At 38.6% G+C, this 19,682-nt stretch overlaps 1 protein-coding gene across 1 annotated transcript; it reads left to right on the top strand.

Annotated features, from left to right (window-relative positions):
* The first annotated feature begins 290 nt into the window (after positions 1-290).
* LOC107793743 (endoribonuclease Dicer homolog 1) lies at positions 291-19,287 on the top strand. Its single transcript, XM_075255868.1, has 20 exons — positions 291-1,788; positions 1,874-1,987; positions 7,853-8,063; positions 8,382-8,776; positions 8,871-9,096; positions 9,605-9,777; positions 9,862-9,984; positions 12,979-13,139; positions 13,232-13,465; positions 13,541-13,691; positions 13,761-13,943; positions 15,125-15,277; positions 15,390-15,485; positions 15,566-16,191; positions 16,530-16,630; positions 16,724-16,923; positions 17,000-17,920; positions 18,030-18,194; positions 18,304-18,671; positions 18,802-19,287. The coding sequence occupies exons 1-20, from the start codon at positions 844-846 to the stop codon at positions 18,977-18,979; spliced, it is 5,724 nt and encodes a 1,907-aa protein (XP_075111969.1). The 5' UTR covers positions 291-843; the 3' UTR covers positions 18,980-19,287.
* Positions 19,288-19,682: the final 395 nt, after the last annotated feature.

Below are 19,682 nucleotides of genomic sequence, written 5' to 3'. Positions count from 1 at the left end.
AAATGACAAATAGAATATTTTGTACTTGAATCGATCTGGAATCTAAAATTTTGAAGAAACTACGCCCTTATAAGTGTAAACAGTTCTAAGGTTATTTAAGTCATTTTAACAGAAAAAGAGCTTATCAGCACTTTTTTATCAAATACTACAACAACTTATTATCAATTTCAACACTTATATCCAAACGCGTAACTGCTTATTTATTAAATCAGTTTCAATTCTTTTATAAGCTAATTCAAATCAGCTAATGCAACCTTATATAGGGTTGACTACATGTTTTACTTATTTGCTAGGGCTAGCGGAGAAGGGTGCAATTTCTTCCTGAGTTGCCAAAACGGCCGCCCCTTTCCCCCTTTCTCCATCACTTCACTTCAAAACTGTTATACCTATCAGAGAAACAGAGAATATTTTGGGAACAAAATTTAGTTGGGACCAAAAGAAGAAGAGAAGTAGAAAGCAGAATCGGCGTAAGATAGACCTTGCGAATCTTTGAAAAATCGCACTAATAAATCAAGTTGATTCTTTTTTTTTTTGTTGGCTCGTCCACTATATTTGCGTGCTTCGTACGGTCTATCCAACGCCAATCTGCAATCTTCCTCTCTCCTTCTTTACCCGGTTCTATTCACTCCATTCGAATTTTGGATCCCTTTTTATGCCGAAGAATAAACTTTGATTCTAGGGTTTAATACAGTATCTGGGCTGTCTGTTATTTTATTCATGCAGTTCATAGAGTAGTTGTAGCTCATTTTGGTGTGCATAAATTGGTAAAAATTATTATAATACTGTATATTTTGTTGCTCATTTGGGTGCGCATGAATTGGTAAAAATTATTACAATACTGTAATGGAGGTTGATGATGGTCGAGGTTCTGAGAAACCCTCATACTGGCTTGATGCTTGTGAGGATATTTCCTGTGATGATTTAATCCAAGATTTTGTCCCCGTTGAGCCATCGAATCAATTGGGTCCGGTTGATGGCAGTGTTGATCCTTGTTTCTTCGGTGGAATTGATGGGATTCTTGAAAAATTAAAGAGTGGTGATGATTCTGTACCTTGTGTGGATCACAATGATAGTAATGGATGTAGTAAAGGTTCAGCTGCAGCTGAAATTATTAAGCACAATGAGCCACAAGTTAACAAGGATAATACTAAGCAAAACGGAAGTGACAGGGGAAAGAAGTATTTGCATGAAGGAAATGGACTTTCTAGGCATAAGGAACGAGATTATCATGATAGTAAAGAAGAGAGAAATGGCAAAAGGGCACGACTTAGTGGTGATAGCCGCGAGAAGAGAGGCCGTGATAGACCACCTTTGGCGGCGAGGAAGAGATTCCGCGACCTCGAGAATGATGAGATCAATAGAGTAGATAGGGATCAAAGGAAGAGAAGGGAAAATCATGGTGGGAGAGATAGAGAATGGAGGGAAGGAAGGGGCTTCTGGGAAAGGGACAAAGAAAAGAATGAGATGGTATTTCGGGTGGGTTCATGGGAAGCGGATAGAAATCGAGAGGGGAAGTTATCGACTGAGAGAAGCGTTGAACCTTCTGGAGCTATTGAGAAGAAAGATGTTAAACCAAAGGAACAAGCTCCCAAGGAGCAAGCACGCAAGTATCAGTTGGATGTACTTGAGCATGCCAGAAAGAAAAATACAATTGCTTTTCTTGAAACAGGAGCAGGAAAAACGCTTATTGGCATCCTCCTCATGAAGAGTCTGTGTAATGACTTGCACAAACAGAACAAGAAGATGCTGGCTGTCTTTCTGGTCCCTAAAGTTCCACTTGTTTATCAGGTATTTGTTTAGCACGTCTTCCGCTTACCCATTTTCACAATCGCGTAAACAGGAATTGAATTTGGTTTGTTGTTTTGGAACATAGCAAGCAGAAGTTATTCGTGAGCAAACAGGTTATCAAGTTGGCCATTATTGTGGTGAGATGGGCCAAGATTTTTGGGATGCACGAAGGTGGCAGCGTGAGTTTGAAACTAAACAGGTTGGTTAATGCTTCTCTATTCTAATTATATGATTATTAATACCAACAAGTTTGTGCACACCTTTTCTTTTTGGGAGAAGGGTATGTATTAAGAAAAAAATAGCACCAAGAGTATAATGAAATTCAGCAAAAATAAGTGTGCACAAAATACAAGTTTGTTCACACATGTGTTTGCTGTATCTTATTACTCCATCCGTTTCAATTTATGGGAACCTATTTCCTTTTTAGTCAGTGTTAAAAAGAATGACCTCTTTCCCTATTTGGAAACAATTTATCTTTATGCAATGATTTATAGCCACACAAAATATATGTGCTTCATTTTACACCACAAGTTCAAAAGTCTTCTCTCTTTCCTTAATCTCCGTGCCCAGTCAAATGGGTTCACATAAATTAAAACGGAGGGAGTATATTCTTATCGACCTTGTCATACCTTTTCTTAACCACTTGGAAGTATAAGTAATGGCTGCTTATGAAGTCATATTGGTGTAAGTTAGCTGATGAAATGTTCTTGTTATCCTTTTTTTGGGTGAATCTGTTTGTGAAATTTCTTTAGTTCTGCTTTCCTTTTGAGTGGTTTCCGTAAGCTGCATGGTTTGTAGTTTTGATGTTAAAAATTAAAGCTTTCCTAATTTCCCATCATATATTTTGTGAAAACAACAAAGGTGTCGTTAGCAGTGTTGTCAAAGGCGAAAAACATTTAAAAACGATGTAGGTGTATCGAGGCTTAAGCGCAAAGCGTAATAAAATAGCGTAAGTGAATTGCACAACTGTAATAATAAAGATCTAAGAATAGGAAAATACAAGAATAGTACTAATACTACTGTAAGACTAATGGAAACTTTCGACTACCTGTTAACCCGCAACCCTAATACTCGACCTCCACACCTTTCTATCTAGTGTCATGTCTTCGGTAAGATGGAGCAATGCCATGTCCTGCCTAATCACCTCTCCCCAATACTTCTTCGGCCTACCTCTACCCTTCCCCAGATCCGCCATGGTCAACCTCGCGCACCTCCTAATTAGGGCATCTATGTCTCTCCTCTTCACATGCCCGAACCATCTCAACCTCGATTCCCACAACTTGTCCTCCATATGTGCCACTCCCACTTTGTCCCTAATAAGTTCATTCCTAATCCTATCTTTCCTGCCATGCCCGCATATCCATCTCAACATCTTTATTTCTGCTACTTTCATCTTCTGGACATGAGATTTATTGACTGGCCAACACTTAGCCTCGTACAACATGGTCGGTCTAGTAAAACTTGTCCTTTTAGTCTTGGTGGCACATTTTTATCACACAAAACCCCAGATGCAAGCCTCCATTTCATCCACCCCGCTCCAATTCGGTGAGTAACATCCTCGTCAATCTCCCTGTTGCCTTGTATTACAGACCCAAGGTATTTGAAACTATCTCTCTTGGGGATGACTTGTGTATCAATTTTCACTTCTGCTTCGTGCGTCCCATCACTGAACTTACACTCCAAGTATTCACACACTTGATATTATTTCTTCTGTTTTCTCTAAAAAGCGACGAAGCGATCGCTTTAAGCGAGAAGCAACGCGATGTCTTGTCGCTTTTCCATGCCTAAGGCGAGGCGACCACACGAAGCGGTCGCTTCAGTAGAAGAAGCGAGAAGCGACAAAGCGCTCGCTTTTGTGGTGGAGGGGGTCACTTTTAAGGGAAAAAAGTTTGGGTCAGTTTTTTTTTTTAAAAAAAAGTTTGGGTCTTTTTTTTTATTATACAAAATAGACCCCTAACCTAAGTAAAGACCATCTTTCAAAATCAATTGCTGCTAGGGTTCAAGACTTCAACAGAGAAGCTCCAGGTAATTTTTCTTCTTTCTTCTTTCTTCTTCTTCTCCTTTTTTTCTTTCTTCATTTTTTTTCTCCTTTTTTTCTACTTATTTAGTATTTTAGCCTTTATTAATTAATTTGTATGTGTATTTCACTTTATAAAGTTAATTATTGTGTGTGTATATATATATATATATATATATATTATATTTCAGTTTATTTGATTAGTATTTTAGCCTTTATTTATTAATTTTTATGTGTATTTCAGTTTATAAAGTTAATTTTTTATTGTGTGTGTGTATATATATATATATATATTATTTTCAGTTTATTTGATTAGTATTTTAGCCTTTATTTATTAATTTTTATGTGTATTTCAGTTTATAAAGTTAATTTTTATGTGATTTTGCTTGTCCTATGGTTTATGGAGGAATTGGTGGTAGTGGTACCTACTTTTATGTTTTTAAATTGAACTTTTTGATTATTTATATTGTGTCTTTGCAAGGTTTACATTATATTTTTTAAGAATTGCGCTTCAGTTCAATGAAGTGTGCGCTTCGCTTTGCGTTTCACTTTTGAAGTGAGGCGAGCCCCTGTCGCTTTTTTGCGCTTCTCGCTCTCAAAAACACTGGCCTAGCGTTACCCAGCCTCGCGTCTCGTCAATCAGCACTATGTCATCTACAAATAGCATACAACATGGCACCTTACCCTGAATGTGTCGCGTCAGCACATCCGTCACCAGAGCGAATAAAAACGGGCTAAGAGCGGATCCCTGGTGCAACCCTGTCACCTTGGAAATGCTCCAAGTCTCCTCCCACAGTCCTCGCCCGAATCTTAACTCCATCACATGTCCTTAATCACCCTAGTATACTCTATTGGAACACCGCTAGCCTCCAATCGTTTCCCTAAAACCTCCATCAGAACTTCGTCATAACTCGTAAGCTAAAAGAAAAAAGAAGCCGAAACAATGAAAATCATAAAAACATATATGTGATGCAAGGAAAAAAGTAACAACTTCGTTCATAATGATTTCCTTACCAATTAATATATCTTTTCTTTTTTTGAGATGGTAACATACAATTAATACATTTTTTTGTCAATCGTATTTATTATTTAGTACCTCTCTTTTCAAGAGGCGCACACCTTAGTGACATGCCAACACAGAGGTGCATCCAAAGTGAGGTGCAGCGCCAACCCTGAGCTTCAGGGCTTAAGCGTGCCTCAAATGAGCTTTTGACAACACTGTTCCTCAGCATGTCAGGAATTTTTTAATGTCTGTTATCTCATCTTGACATTGCTTCAGAAGTATCAACTATAGCCGTGGGTCTAACCAATAGGCAATAGATGCAATAACCAAATGGGAAGAACATAACTGTGATTTGGTAATCCCTGTTGGACTTGTATGATCATATCCTTCATCCAATGCCTTACAAACGACATATTGATACTCCTATTATTTTCTAAAAAACCCACATATTGTGCTATTACAGACTTATTGAAACGTCTAGTAAGTATATTGTTCACCATGCATAGCCAATCATCAATTGGTTCCGTGAACTGCCATTGTTAACTTAGGTTTCACTTTTAACTGGTGTAACTATAGTCATTTGTGAATCTTTGTTGATTTTGTGAATAATTTAACTATTCTCTCAATTCTCTTCTGTCAATTCTCTGGACACTTACTTCTGAAGTTGTACTTAGATGCCGCGACTTTGACCCCGGGCATAAATGCATTTGTAAATGTCCTTAAATGTATATGTCAACACAAACATAGCTTCCTCATCGGTACAAGTAGAAGGAGAATGTCTTTCTATATGAAGTTTCAGTATCATGTGCAACATTACCTCGATTGGAATTTTGTGATGTTGGAGTTTCTTGACATTTAAGTTATTTTAACCATGGCGGGGAAAGAGCTATATTAGACAGATGTGGGTGTGTTGTCTCCCCTCCCCAAATTCTTCATCATCCTTTGTGAAGCAAAACTTATTTAGGCGCTAAAGTTTTGATTCCAAGTCTTCAGTATTATAAAATTACCACTTGCCCGGATATTTCACTGTAGGGTCCCACAATCAACTTATCTCTCATCTGGCTAGCAGAGAGGCGAAAGGAATGGACTGTATATTGTGAGATTGTACATATTTATAGTTAATCTATGGTTGTAACGTAATTTTTCAGGTGCTAGTGAGCTGAAATTTCAACAATCTGCTGATATTATGATTGATGTGATTGCAATGCACATGATGAATTAGTTAAAGCTGTCTTGGGGTCTACATGGGTACATGTTTTTTTTGGACAAGTTGTTGAATTTTGCGGATCCTTTTGTGAATTGTGATTAGGGTTCCTTTGTTTCATGCGCAAATATAGGGTGGGATGTGACACTCCCATTTTAGTGAGGTGCTAGTTAATGAGAGAGTAAGGAAAGTTTCTCCCATGTTTGTACATAAAGGATGAAAGATGGGACTAGGATTTTCGTAACTAAAATATCCTTGTTGTAAATATATGTAGTAATTACCAGTGTTTTAAAAAGCGTTCGCTTCATTGCTCTAAGCGAGAAGCAATGCGAAGCGACAAGCCTTCACTTTTTTGAAGTTGAGGCGGCTCGACCAGCAAAAGCGATCACTTCAGGTGTTGAAGTGAGAAGCGACACAGAAGCGAGAAGCGCAAAAGCGATCGCTTCAGTCAACAAGGGCCAATTTTTTTTTGAAAAGAGACCCAATCTTTATTTTATTATACTAAACATAAACCCCAAAGTGAATTGAAGACATTTCTTCTCTTCTTCCCTTCCATCGACCTCAATGCTACTTCTAGGGTTCCGTTTAGCTGCCTCCGGTCCAGGTAATTTCTTCTTTTTTTTTCTTCTTTCTTCTTCTTCTTCTCCTTTTCTTCTCATTTCTTTTTTTCTTCTTTCTTCTTTTTCTTCTCCCCGTTCGTCTCTTCTGCTAGGGCATGCACGTCTTTTTCTTTTCCTTTTTTCTTCTTATTTAGCCTTTATTTATTAATTTTATGTGTATTTCAGTTTATAAAGTTAATTTTATTTGATATATATATACATTACATTACATTACATTACATTATGTTTTTTAAGAATTGCGCTTCACTTCGCGCTTTGCTTTTGAAGCGAGGCGATCCCCTGTCGCTTTTTTGTGCTTCTCGCTCTCAAAAACACTGGTAATTACTAATTATGACCTAAAGACAAGCTATATACAAGATTAAGAGTTAATGCAACTCTCAGGGGTTGGCCTGGTGGCAATTGACTTGAGCCTTGGGGTTTGTTCCCTTTCAAGGTCTCAAGTTCGAAACCCACTGGGTGCAAACAATTTCTGAGGGCCATCGGACTGGGTAAAACCTGAATTAACCGTGGTGCACTTGCGGGAAACTCCTTGCCGAGGGCCTGTGCATCCCCGGGATTAGTCGGGGCTCATAGAGACTCGGACACCCGGTGCAATCAAAAAAAAAAAGAGTTAATGCATGGGATAAACAATTCAATATAGTATTAAATTTTTTGTTTGGATAAATATTTATGTAATATCAACATGACATGTTATCATTGTTACCTTTTCAAAAAAAAATCAACATGACATGTTATCTATGAAATTAGGTATAAAACTAAACAAAAAAGAGAACTTATTGAACAAAAGAAAAAGGTAGTACTTTGCCTGGATTTGATGTATTGTGAGATGAAGGAAGCGAGTGGCACGTGAGTGAGAGAAGGGGGATAGAGAGAAATAGACAAAATTATCCATGGGATAACTTCCCCCCTCATGAGATAAGTTGGCTAGACTAATAATACATCAAGATAGCATCAAATATTATTTACAGTATGGATGTTTGTGTAGTCTCATGTTTCTATTCAGTCTAGCCAACTATCTGTGCAAAGAGGCGTTCTTCTCTTTAGTCTTTACACACAGCTACAGTTGTTTGCTGCGTGCATCAGTGTGATCTGATTTTCAGATGCTCACTAATGTACGTATGAAAAATAAGATGAATAACTGTCACATCACTGAGATGTGGGAGTTGGTTGACGGTTGAATTTTCCATTCCTTCTCACTCGAGTGCTTCTGCTTTTTGCAGGTCTTGGTTATGACTGCTCAGATTCTTCTGAACATCTTGAGGCACAGTATAATAAAAATGGAAGCAATTAATCTCCTTATTCTGGATGAATGCCATCATGCTGTGAAGAAGCATCCGTATTCTTTAGTAATGTCTGAGTTCTATCATACAACGCAAAAGGACAAAAGGCCATCTGTTTTTGGCATGACTGCTTCACCTGTTAACTTGAAGGGTAGTCTTTCTTTGCCCTAATAAGACTGAATCTATCAAAAGTGATAGCTTTGCAGATGAAGTTTCCTCTTTCCTTCTTTGTTACTAAATTTCAAACTCGGCTTGGTCATATGTTTCCTTTTGTATTGCTCTGTATTTTCTGAGTTGTATTGATTCTGTCGAAAGGGATTTGTGAGCGAAGTCTGCTCTTCCCTTTTTGTATTAAATCTTAAACTTGACTTTATTCATGTTATTTCTGCTCTGTTTCTCTGTATCCTTATTGCCAGTTATATTGAGCTACTGCATTTCACAAAATTTGTAATGTCTGCGATTGATATAGGTGTTTCCAGCCAAGTTGATTGTGCAATAAAGATTCGTAATTTGGAGACGAAATTAGATTCTGTCGTCTTTACCATAAAGGACCGCAAGGACCTCGAGAAACATGTGCCAATGCCGTCAGAAGTAGTAGTGGAGTATGATAAAGCCGCTAGTTTGTGGTCCCTTCATGAACAAATAAAACAAATGGAATCAGCGGTTGAAGAAGCTGCGCAGTCAAGTTCCAGAAGAAGTAAATGGCAATTTATGGGTGCTCGTGATGCTGGAGCTAGAGAAGAGCTGCGCCAAGTCTATGGTGTATCTGAAAGAACTGAAAGTGATGGGGCTGCTAATTTAATTCAAAAGTTGAGGGCTATCAACTATGCTCTTGGTGAACTGGGACAGTGGTGTGCCTATAAGGTAGTAAATGTTACCACTTCTTTTTGTTCCTTATTTTCTTGTAAATGGGTTGTTTTCGCATGCAGCATCTCCTGAAGCCCTTTTTATTTTGTAGGTAGCACGCTCTTTTTTAACAGCTTTACAAAATGATGAAAGGGCAAGCTACCAGCTTGATGTCAAGTTCCAAGAATCCTACCTGGATAAGGTTGTCTCTCTCTTGCAATGCCAGTTATCAGAGGGAGCAGTTGCAGAAAATGGTAAGATGGATGAAAGTAACAATCCGAATAGTGATTGTGATAGGCCTGATGAGATGGAGGAGGGCGAGCTTCTTGAAAGTCATGGTAAGCACCTGTTACAGTAGTTTAATCATGTGTCCATAATACAAGAATTGCTTAAAAATCATACGTTGAACTTTGTGAATGCAGAGATCATATATTCAATTTTTGCCAGACATTACTGTGTTCAATGTATTCTATATCACTAAAATTTAATCTGTGAATGTGGAGAACATATGTGCGATTATTATCTTGTATCACAGTGACCATATTCAATCAGTTGGATATTCTGTATATATGCCCTTTACCTGTACCCATTTTGTGCTAGCTTCTTTGTCGTGTCTTACCTTCACAAATGTGGGGGTATATATTTGATATGCCTCAGATGTAACACTTATGCCTTAGTATGCTCTTACATCAAGAGAAGCATAAGTTTGTAACAAATGTAAAAAGTTCATTGCTGAGTATATTAAAGTGATACATGTTGAGGCCTTTTACCAAGAAAAATGTATTCATGATTTCATAAGAAAAGTGTACTCATGATCTGTGACATAATTGGAGATGTCTATTGCAGTTGTATCTAGTGGAGAGCATGTAGATGTGACTTTAGGAGCTGCTGTGGCTGATGGGAAAGTGACACCAAAAGTTCAATCATTAATTAAGATACTTCTCAAGTATCAGCATACAGAGGATTTTCGTGCTATAATATTTGTTGAACGTGTTGTGACAGCCTTGGTTCTTCCGAAGGTGCATAGCTGCTTCTTTCACTTTCTTATCAGGAAAGGGCATTGCCATGACACTATCCTATGACAAGTTTTGCTAAGCATGCAGGTTTTTGAGGAGCTCCCTTCACTAAGTTTTATCACTTCATCAAGTTTAATTGGGCATAACAATAGTCAAGAAATGCGAACAGGCCAAATGCAGGACACGATAGCCAAATTTCGAGATGGTCGTGTATGTCTCAGTACCAAGCTATGTACTCAATATCGTTGTTATTAGTTTTACATCAGTAGCCTACCAGCAGCATTTAGAAGGTTTACTCTTTAGTATTGGCAGTAGATTAATGTTATATGATATTATTAGCGGCCGTCACTTATTTATGCATTTTCAAGTTGGAGTTAACTCTTATGTGTGACATGCCTGCTTTTTAAAAACCTTTACTGCCGGCCTTGCTATTCTTGAGTTCTTTATTGAATCTTTGCTGAAAATGAAGCAGTGATTTGAAATGTGAAGTTGGTTTATTTTATGTTTCTTCTTGTTGTTGTAAGTTGATTAGGTAATTCTAAAACAAGATATAATTTGAATTATCTGCTGCAACTTATGCTGTTGGAAACAGAGTACTAATAGCTATAAGGAAGTAACTTAGGCTCTGATACCAAGTTTGTCACGCCCCAAAACCGAGGGGCGCGACCGGCGCTCGACCGGGCAGCCCCAGCCAAGCGGACCTGGGTGCCTTTCCTATTCCACGTGTTACCCCGCGTTTCCATTTCCCATTAACCAAGTGAAATAGCCATTTATAAATTTAAACACATTCTTACGAGATTTACATAGCATACATAGTTACTTAGCGTGGTTTACAAGTTATACTGCCCAAAATACATAAGTACATAACCCATATTTCCTGTCTACGGAGCCTCTAGGGATACAAAAGAGTGATACAATACTTGCCGGTAACAAGGCTCCGACTATACCTTACACCAAAAACCAAAACAAGACTCCGAAATAAAAAGCGGCATGAGCCACGCAAGGCCCCGGGAGGAAAAGGGCTCACCAATGCTTCTGGAGTACCTGCTATGGATCCACCTACAATCATAACACGAATGTAGCGCCCCCAGCAAAAGGGACGTCAGCACATTTGAATTGTACTGGTATGTATGAACAAACTTGCCCTAAGTAAACTCAAACCATACACAAGTAACAAGTAGTCATGGAACCAACAATCAAATACACATGAAAGAAAACCATCAAGCCAAACAAGTTACAATTTCTCCATTTCCCCTTCAACATTTTCACATCAATGATTTCACAACTTTCTCATATTTTCATTTCAATAGTGATTTCGATCACTTTTCCACCCTTATTACCTCGGCCACCCTTATCACCACAACCCACACCTTATTACTTCGTGTTGCGGCGCGCAACTCGATCCCACCGAACAATCACAATTCACAAACAACACAACAACAACGACAACAACAATTCACAAAGAACAACAACAACAATTCTCAAAGAATTTCTATAGCCATCAATACTATTTCCATCATATTCAACAACTCATATGCATTTTATGTCACCGTGATAATTGCCAATACAAGCCATATATGTTCGTACCACAGTTGTTCCAACTGCATCATTTACGATTTCCTTCCATCATTTGTTTCTCAACTCTTACCACATAACACATTCACAATCACACATTTGGTTTATTGCCAATTACGTACACCATTATATCGAGAGACTTAACCACGAACAATCAAATCATACCAATCACAAGAATGCCACAAATAATCCACGTAGATATCACATACCAAATATTCGTACACCAAACAAAGTGACTTTACAAAGGTCAAAGTTAGCCATACATACCTCGTTTGAGCTTTCCTTAAGTTACTACGACGTTTCGAAAATTCTAGCAATCCCAATCTACTTGAGACATAACAAAATTAACACAAATTTGGAAGGTATTCATGGTTTCAGCTCATTTGAGCATTTTATCAAACACTAGTTGAGCATCTTGATTTTAAATTCCTTTTACAAGATTTTCTTCATTCCCCAACCCAATCTTTACTTATTTATATTCATCAATCTTCCCACAAACCTAATTTGTACATGCATGTATACATAATACTATTACCCCAAGAATCATACCCCAATAACCCACCTCACAATCTCTACAATACCAACACAACCTAGGTTAGGCGCCTATGACTTCCAATCCCCATCCCATGAGTTACAATACTTAATCCATACTCATATTTCCATAATAACTCCATATATGTAAGTCTAAGGTGTAGGATTACCTCTTGTAGACCAAATCTTGAAAGACAAATTTGGGGTGTTCTTGAGATTTTGAAGAAACCCTATGAAACCCAATCAAAATCATGTTGTAACTAGTGATTGAGAAGTGAAATCACCATGAAAACACACTTAAAAACTCACCTTAGGTGTGCAATTGGATGCCTTGGTCGAGTTGGGGGTGTAGAGGAAGCCCTAAGCTTGAGAAATGACTCAAATTCTCTTATTTCCGGTCTTTAGGATATTTAAAAACCTTCCAGGCGCGCAAGCTCGCGCTATGTTCGCGCGCGGGAGGCAGAATACTCAGCATAATGCGCGACTTCGCGCTAATGTTTGCGCTAGAGACACCTGCCCAGTAAAATGGTCATAACTTTCTGTATACACCTCCAAATGACAAATGGTTTGTTGCGTTGGAAACTAGACTCAAAGGGCTTTAATTTGATAGGTTATGCATCACACAACTCCTTATAGAACTGGAGATATGATCGTTCAAAGTGAGGTCTTGTGCGCACTCATTTACAGATTTCGTCTAATATGAAACTTTTCTAACTTGGCTTAGACTTAGGCCTCTCCTTAGACCCCAATTCACCTCTAATATGGATTATATGCTTATTAACATATCCGATTGATACCCATTATATCATGAATCCTCATTTGCACACAAAATGAAATAATTAGCCTACCTTGGCACGACGAAATCTCAAATTACTTGGAAAAATTTTCCGGGGCCTTACATTCGGTGGCCAACTATTAGTAATATCTCTATGCCCTTGTTGCTGCATCTTACTGTTGGGAATTCCTAATTTCATGTAGTCGTTCTACACGCAACTGAACCTTTGGAAAGTTTCTCTTCTAGAATCTTTTGACTGTGCCAAAAGCAGCTTGTGTATAGATAATTCTGTTTTCTCCTAATTGTTTGCAAGTATTTTACAGATGAATTTGTTAGTTGCTACTAGTGTTGCTGAGGAAGGACTTGACATACGGCAATGCAATGTTGTTATCCGGTTTGACCTGGCGAAAACTATTTTGGCGTATATCCAGTCTAGGGGCCGTGCCCGTAAGCCTGGATCAGATTATATTTTGATGGTAGAGAGGTATCTGCATTCTTTATGTATTTCAGCACTTCTAATCCTCCTCCTTGTGCATTGTAATGAATTCTAAAGCGATATTATAAATCATTGTTTAGAGATAATTTGTCGCATGAAGCATTTCTGAGGAATGCCAGAAACAGTGAAGAGACATTGCGGAAAGAAGCAATTGAGCGGACTGATATTAGTCATCTCAAAGGTGCCTCCAAGTTGATCTCTGGGGAGGCACCAACAGATTCAGTTTATCAGGTGGAGTCCACTGGAGCTGTTGTGAGCTTAAATTCTGCTGTTGGGCTGATCCACTTCTATTGCTCCCAGCTACCAAGTGACAGGTGGGATTACATACGTACGCCTACTGAGAAATATATTTTAATGATTGGTTTAACTGGTTTACTGTCTCATTCCAGGTACTCAATTCTCCGTCCTGAGTTTATAATGAAGCGTCATGAGAAGCCAGGTGGCCCTACTGAATATTCATGTAGGCTTCAACTCCCGTGCAATGCACCTTTCGAGAAACTTGAGGGCCCTGTGTGCAGCTCAATGCGCCTTGCCCAGCAGGTCTCCGTTTCCTTTTGTTCTCAATTAACAATTTTGACATATCAGCAACTAAAAGTAGTCTTGATGCAGGCTGTTTGTTTGGATGCTTGCAAGAAGCTCCACCAGATGGGGGCATTTACGGACATGCTCTTGCCAGACAAAGGAAGTGGGGCGGAGTTGGAGAAAGTTGAACAGGATGATGAAGGTGATCCAATTCCCGGAACTTCCAGGCACAGGGAATTTTATCCTGAAGGTGTAGCTGATATTCTCAAGGTTAGTGCCTTTGTTATTCATTATTTAATCAAATATTTTGCTGTACTCTTTTCTTGTTTGAAGACTAAACTTTTCAAATGAGAAACAGTCCACTGGAAGCAGGGAAATGAAAACCAAGCAAGTTGAAGTATTTGATTGTCTCAGGCTAAATATATTTCAACTTGAGGAGCTTTTGGTTGGAAAAATGATTTTTTTGAATAAAATCTTTGTTTGTCTTGGTTGTTTTTTTGGTTGAAGAAACCAACTTTACGTTTTTTCCGAGTTTTATTTGTAGCTTTTCAGTTTTCCAAAGAATTTTGCGAAGTTCGGAATACGATATATTTTTTTTTCCTGGAAACTTGCAAGCAAAAAAAGTTGCAAAAGTTGAAAAGCATTTTGCAACAAAAAAAATAAAAAAAAATTCAATCATCTTTTCAATCTAACGCCAGACCTGTTTGGACAATTTCCAAAAAATAGTTACAGAGGAGTTTCTTGGAGAGAGTTTTTGTGCAAAAGAAAATTTGTTTGGATAGTTATAGGCTTTTGTGAAATATTGTGAGTGTTTTGCATGTACTAGAAGATATCTTTTACTCAAAAAGCGCCGTAAGGCACTCTTCTTCCCAAAAAGTTTTTTTTTTAAACGTAGCATGCTTTTTCCTTCAGTTATTTCAAAAAATTCTTATGGCCAGATGCCCCCTCTATCTTCGCAAGACTTCAAATCTGAACCGTGAATTCTTTTTATTGTGAGCATCATATTCTTAGAAGAATAATCTCCATAGTCCATTTTCTGGCACCCTCGACCATCGTCAAAGCTCCTTTTTTCCTCTAGCTTGCCCTGTTGATTTAAGGGTTCCGTTGTTCAAAGTTTACTTTGAGGAATAGCTTCTCCAGCCTTCTCTATACGTTTTGCAGATTATTCTTACCCTTCGTAATGAATGTATTATGTCCTACTCTGTTCACCACAAAATAGGAGAGCAATGATGAAGAAAGTACTAGTAAATTATAAAATTGTAGACACTATTCTCTTGTATAAGACAGTGGATGATTTTGGGGGAAGAGTTTGCATTCTGATGTATGCTCTGCTATTACAGAAGAGTTTCTGTTCAGTTTTCTCATTAGTAAGTTTAAGGAACAAATTTTGGTTTGATCTCTGCCTTTCAATATTCTCAACACAATTATGTGCAACTCCTTTTTCTTCCCAGGGTGAATGGATTTTGTCGGGGAAGGATTCTTGTGACAGCTCTCACCTCTATATGTATGCTATCAAATGTGTGAATATTGGCACCTCGAAGGACCCATTCTTAACTGATGTGTCAGAGTTTGCAATACTGTTTGGCAATGAGCTGGATGCAGAGGTTCGTCTTTTGTTTTGCTTTTTATATCTTAAGCTTAAACATCTATTTACCAAATGTGAATTTATTAATGTTTCTTCCCTCAATAATCATCTTGTTCTCGTATTGGATACAGGTATTATCGATGTCGATGGATTTATTTATTGCTCGGACTGTAGAAACAAAGGCGACTCTTGTCTTCAGAGGGCCAATAGAAGTTACAGAGTCTCAGGTTGAGATTTCTTTTACTATCTAAGTTATGATGCTTAGCATTTAACTACTAACAAAATTCTAATTTCTGCTGACCGGCAGTTGGCGTCCCTTAAGAGCTTTCATGTAAGAATGATGAGCATTGTATTGGATGTTGATGTTGAGCCATCCACCACTCCTTGGGACCCTGCAAAGGCATATCTATTTGCCCCTGTTACTGGTGATGAATCTGGAGATCCTATAAAAGATATCAACTGGGATCTTATTAAAAAAATTACTAAAACTGATGTATGGAGCAATCCTCTTCAGAAAGCTCGTCCAGATGTATATCTTGGCACCAGTGAACGTGCTCTTGGTGGAGATCGAAGGGAATATGGCTTTGCGAAATTGCGACATGGTATGGCATTTGGATTGAAGTCTCATCCTACATACGGTGTTAGAGGTGCTATTGCAAACTTTGATGTGGTCAAAGCATCTGGATTGGTCCCTCACCGGAGTAGCCTTGATTTGGTTGAAGTTGATTCGAGTAAAGACAAGATAATGATGGCTGACTGTTGTCTTAGACCAGAAGATATTGTAGGAAGAATTGTCACTGCAGCTCATTCTGGAAAGAGATTTTATGTTGATTGCATTCCCAATGATATGACTGCAGAGAACTCATTTCCTAGGAAAGAAGGTTACCTAGGTCCTCTTGAGTACAGCAGTTATGCTGCTTATTACAAGCAAAAGTACGTTATCACCCATATCTTAGTGTCTCCTCTTCTTTTCCCACGTCCTCAGAAGTTTGAACCATGGTTTCTTAAATTCTGCTGCTAACAAATGCTTAATTATTTGCAAGGATTGGGTGGTATCAGTGCACCTTGGTTGTACTTGAATAATAAAAGGCTTCTCATTTTAAAGGCTGAATTACTTTCAAGGGCGGGATAAGTTGGCTTTTTGGAGCAACTGGCGTACACTTTTTCCCTTATCCGCTATTTGGAAGTCCTAGATTTGAGAAGCTCTTTTCTTCAATTGTTTTCAAGTACAACCTTGGTGCATTTGGCTATCCAGTCCGATTTGTATGCAGGTATGGAGTTGATTTGGTCTATAAAAAGCAGCCTCTATTAAGAGGCCGTGGTGTTTCATATTGCAAGAACCTTCTGTCACCACGATTTGAACATTCAGAAGGTCTGCTTATACTTTGCCTGTTTCCTTTTTTTCTGACTGAGCTTGTCTCTTGTTCATGTCATTTTTTGGTAATTGTGGAATTAATTTTTGTAGAACACGAGGGTGAACTTGAAGAAGCTACTGACAAAACATATTATGTTTTCCTCCCTCCTGAGCTCTGCTTTTTACATCCACTTCCGGGATCCCTTGTTCGGGGTGCTCAGAGATTGCCCTCGATCATGAGGAGGGTTGAGAGCATGCTGCTTGCTGTTCAGCTTAAGGATATGATTGGTTACCCTGTCCCAGCACTGAAGGTAAAATAAAGCTCTGATTATTTTCTGGAGTTTGTCTTTACGACTTCATTTGATGCCTAAGCCTTTTGTTATACAGATCTTGGAAGCATTGACAGCTGCTTCCTGCCAAGAGACTTTCTGCTATGAAAGAGCAGAGCTTCTTGGAGATGCCTATCTGAAATGGGTTGTTAGTCGGTATCTTTTCCTTAAATATCCCCAGAAACATGAAGGCCAACTCACCAGGATGAGACAACAATTGGTAAGCAACATGGTATTGTACCAATATGCCTTAAATAAGGGACTCCAATCATACATCCAAGCAGATCGATTTTCTCCATCGAGGTGGGCTGCTCCAGGGGTGTTGCCTGTGTATGACGAGGACATCAATGAAGACGAATCATCCATATTTGGTCATGAAATAACAGAAAATGGGACTGTAGCAGCAAAGACTCTTGCTGCTGATGAGTTTGAAGATGAGGAAGCTGAAGAAGGTGAGCTTGATACCGATTCAGGTTCGTATCGTGTACTCTCTAGCAAGACGATGGCTGATGTTGTGGAAGCACTGATTGGCGTATATTATGTTGATGGTGGAAAGTATGCTGCAAACCATTTCATGAAATGGATCGGGGTTGAGGTTGATTTTGACTTCAAAGAGACTGAGTACTCTATTAGGCCTTATAGCATTCCCGAGAATGTACTCAGGAGTGTTGACTTTGATAAATTACAAGGTGCTCTGAACATCAGCTTCAATGATAAAGGCCTACTGCTAGAAGCAATGACTCATGCTTCACGCCCGTCTTCTGGGGTCTCCTGTTATCAAAGACTGGAGTTTGTGGGTGATGCAGTACTAGATCATCTCATCACGAGGCACTTGTTCTTTACATACACAGATCTTCCCCCTGGCCGATTAACCGACTTGAGAGCTGCAGCTGTGAACAATGAGAATTTTGCACGTGTTGCGGTTAAACATGGCCTTCATTTACACCTTCGTCATGGATCCAGTGCCCTAGAAAAGCAGGTTCTTTAACTTCGCTTCCACTTTGCATACTCATTTTTTTTGTCAGTATTGGACTTTCTCCTTTTGCAAAGAATAAATACCAATGCCATTTCCCCCCCTTTTTGTCCAGATTCGTGACTTTGTGAGTGAGGTTAAAAATGAACTATCGAAACCAGGTTTCAACTCCTTTGGTTTAGGGGATTGCAAAGCTCCTAAAGTTCTTGGTGATATTTTTGAATCAATTGCTGGGGCTATTTTTCTTGACAGTGGGTGTGATACTGCAGTTGTGTGGAAGGTTAGTTTCAAAGGCCTTGTAATAATTAACCTCATTATCCAGCTGTCCTGTTATTGGCGAATGAATTCTGGTAGGGATGTCAGCTCACTTGATTCGTGAATTTTCTCAGGTTTTTCAACCATTATTGCATCCAATGGTCACACCAGAAACACTGCCGATGCATCCAGTTCGTGAACTACAAGAACGTTGTCAACAACAAGCTCAAGGCTTAGAGTACAAAGCAAGTCGAAGTGGGAATATAGCTACAGTTGAAGTATATGTGGATGGTATTCAGGTTGGAATGGCTCAGAATCCTCAAAAGAAAATGGCACAGAAGTTGGCTGCCAGGAATGCCCTTGTTGTGTTGAAAGAGAGGGAGGAAGCCGAAGCTAAGAAGGCTGAAGATGGGAAGAAAAAGAAGAACGGAAACCCGTCGTATACCAGGCAGACGTTGAATGATATATGCTTACGTAGAAATTGGCCTATGCCACTGTATCGGTAAGAAGAGTTTTTACATTTTAGCTTTCTACCTACATGCTATTGCAAATGCTATGTTATTGTTGAACAAAAATATGTCTGTATCCTCACTCTGAATTGCAAACTGAATCAATAATTTGGTCTTTTTCAGAAGTGTGCACGAGGGTGGTCCAGCACATGCAAAGAGGTTTACATATGGTGTACGCGTAAATACTTCAGACAAAGGATGGACAGATGAATGTATCGGAGAACCTATGCCGAGTGTAAAGAAAGCCAAGGATTCTGCAGCATCTCTACTACTGGAACTCTTGAATAGATGGTATTCATGAACTCTTTTACAGATATTGCAGTCTTCTATTGCTTATCAGGATACCTATTCCCTGCAAAACAAGCTTACATAATGTCTGTCTCTACTAAAAATTTGGGCCCTAAACCCCCTTGGTAAGATATGCTTTTGTCACTAGCAACCAACAAAAGCTGCCTCATTATCCCACAAAAATATGTAGTCTTTGGAATGAAAGACAAATATTACGTTAAAATCTCCAACTGATCTGCCCCTTTTTATTCTTGCATGGGGTTAATTGCCTCATTTTCTGGACAAATGAGGCTGTTATAGAAATGTTTGACTGTACGGTCATATTATTTGTCTGTTAAGGTTCTTGCTGCATCCCTCTTAAGAAAGACACTTAAGTTTAAACTACTTTTTATCTCGTCATAAACATTTCATTATTAATACTCTATTAATTGGAGCAGTAAAGGTGAGTTAGGAAAAAAACAATAAATGCTTGTTCTTTTAAAATAACATTTTAGAACAAATAAAGCTTGTCAAAATGATTAATATTGGGGACAGTAAGTAATAAAGCCACAAGGGATAACACTGATTACAGTATTATCTTCTCAACCATGGCAACTTATGAATTGCCTATGGAAAGAAATTGGATTACTTTGTTTTTCAATGATTTAAAATTCTGCAATGCCAATCAGGGCTTTAAGTTTTCACTTCGGTGCTGCGTCACCAATTCCAAGTTTCCA

The sequence above is a fragment of the Nicotiana tabacum genome, chromosome 1, assembly GCF_000715075.1.
Source record: "Nicotiana tabacum cultivar K326 chromosome 1, ASM71507v2, whole genome shotgun sequence".
Classification (NCBI taxonomy): domain Eukaryota; kingdom Viridiplantae; phylum Streptophyta; class Magnoliopsida; order Solanales; family Solanaceae; genus Nicotiana; species Nicotiana tabacum.
This window is presented reverse-complemented; position numbering and strand designations above follow the sequence as displayed.

Bases quoted from the DNA above. Each gene is read 5' to 3' on its own strand.
- LOC107793743 (XM_075255868.1), top strand. From the start codon at position 844: ATGGAGGTTGATGATGGTCGAGGTTCTGAGAAACCCTCATACTGGCTT. The intron at 8,777-8,870 runs GTAGTAAATGTT...TTTATTTTGTAG, and splicing joins GACAGTGGTGTGCCTATAAG to GTAGCACGCTCTTTTTTAAC. The intron at 9,097-9,604 runs GTAAGCACCTGT...TGTCTATTGCAG, and splicing joins CGAGCTTCTTGAAAGTCATG to TTGTATCTAGTGGAGAGCAT.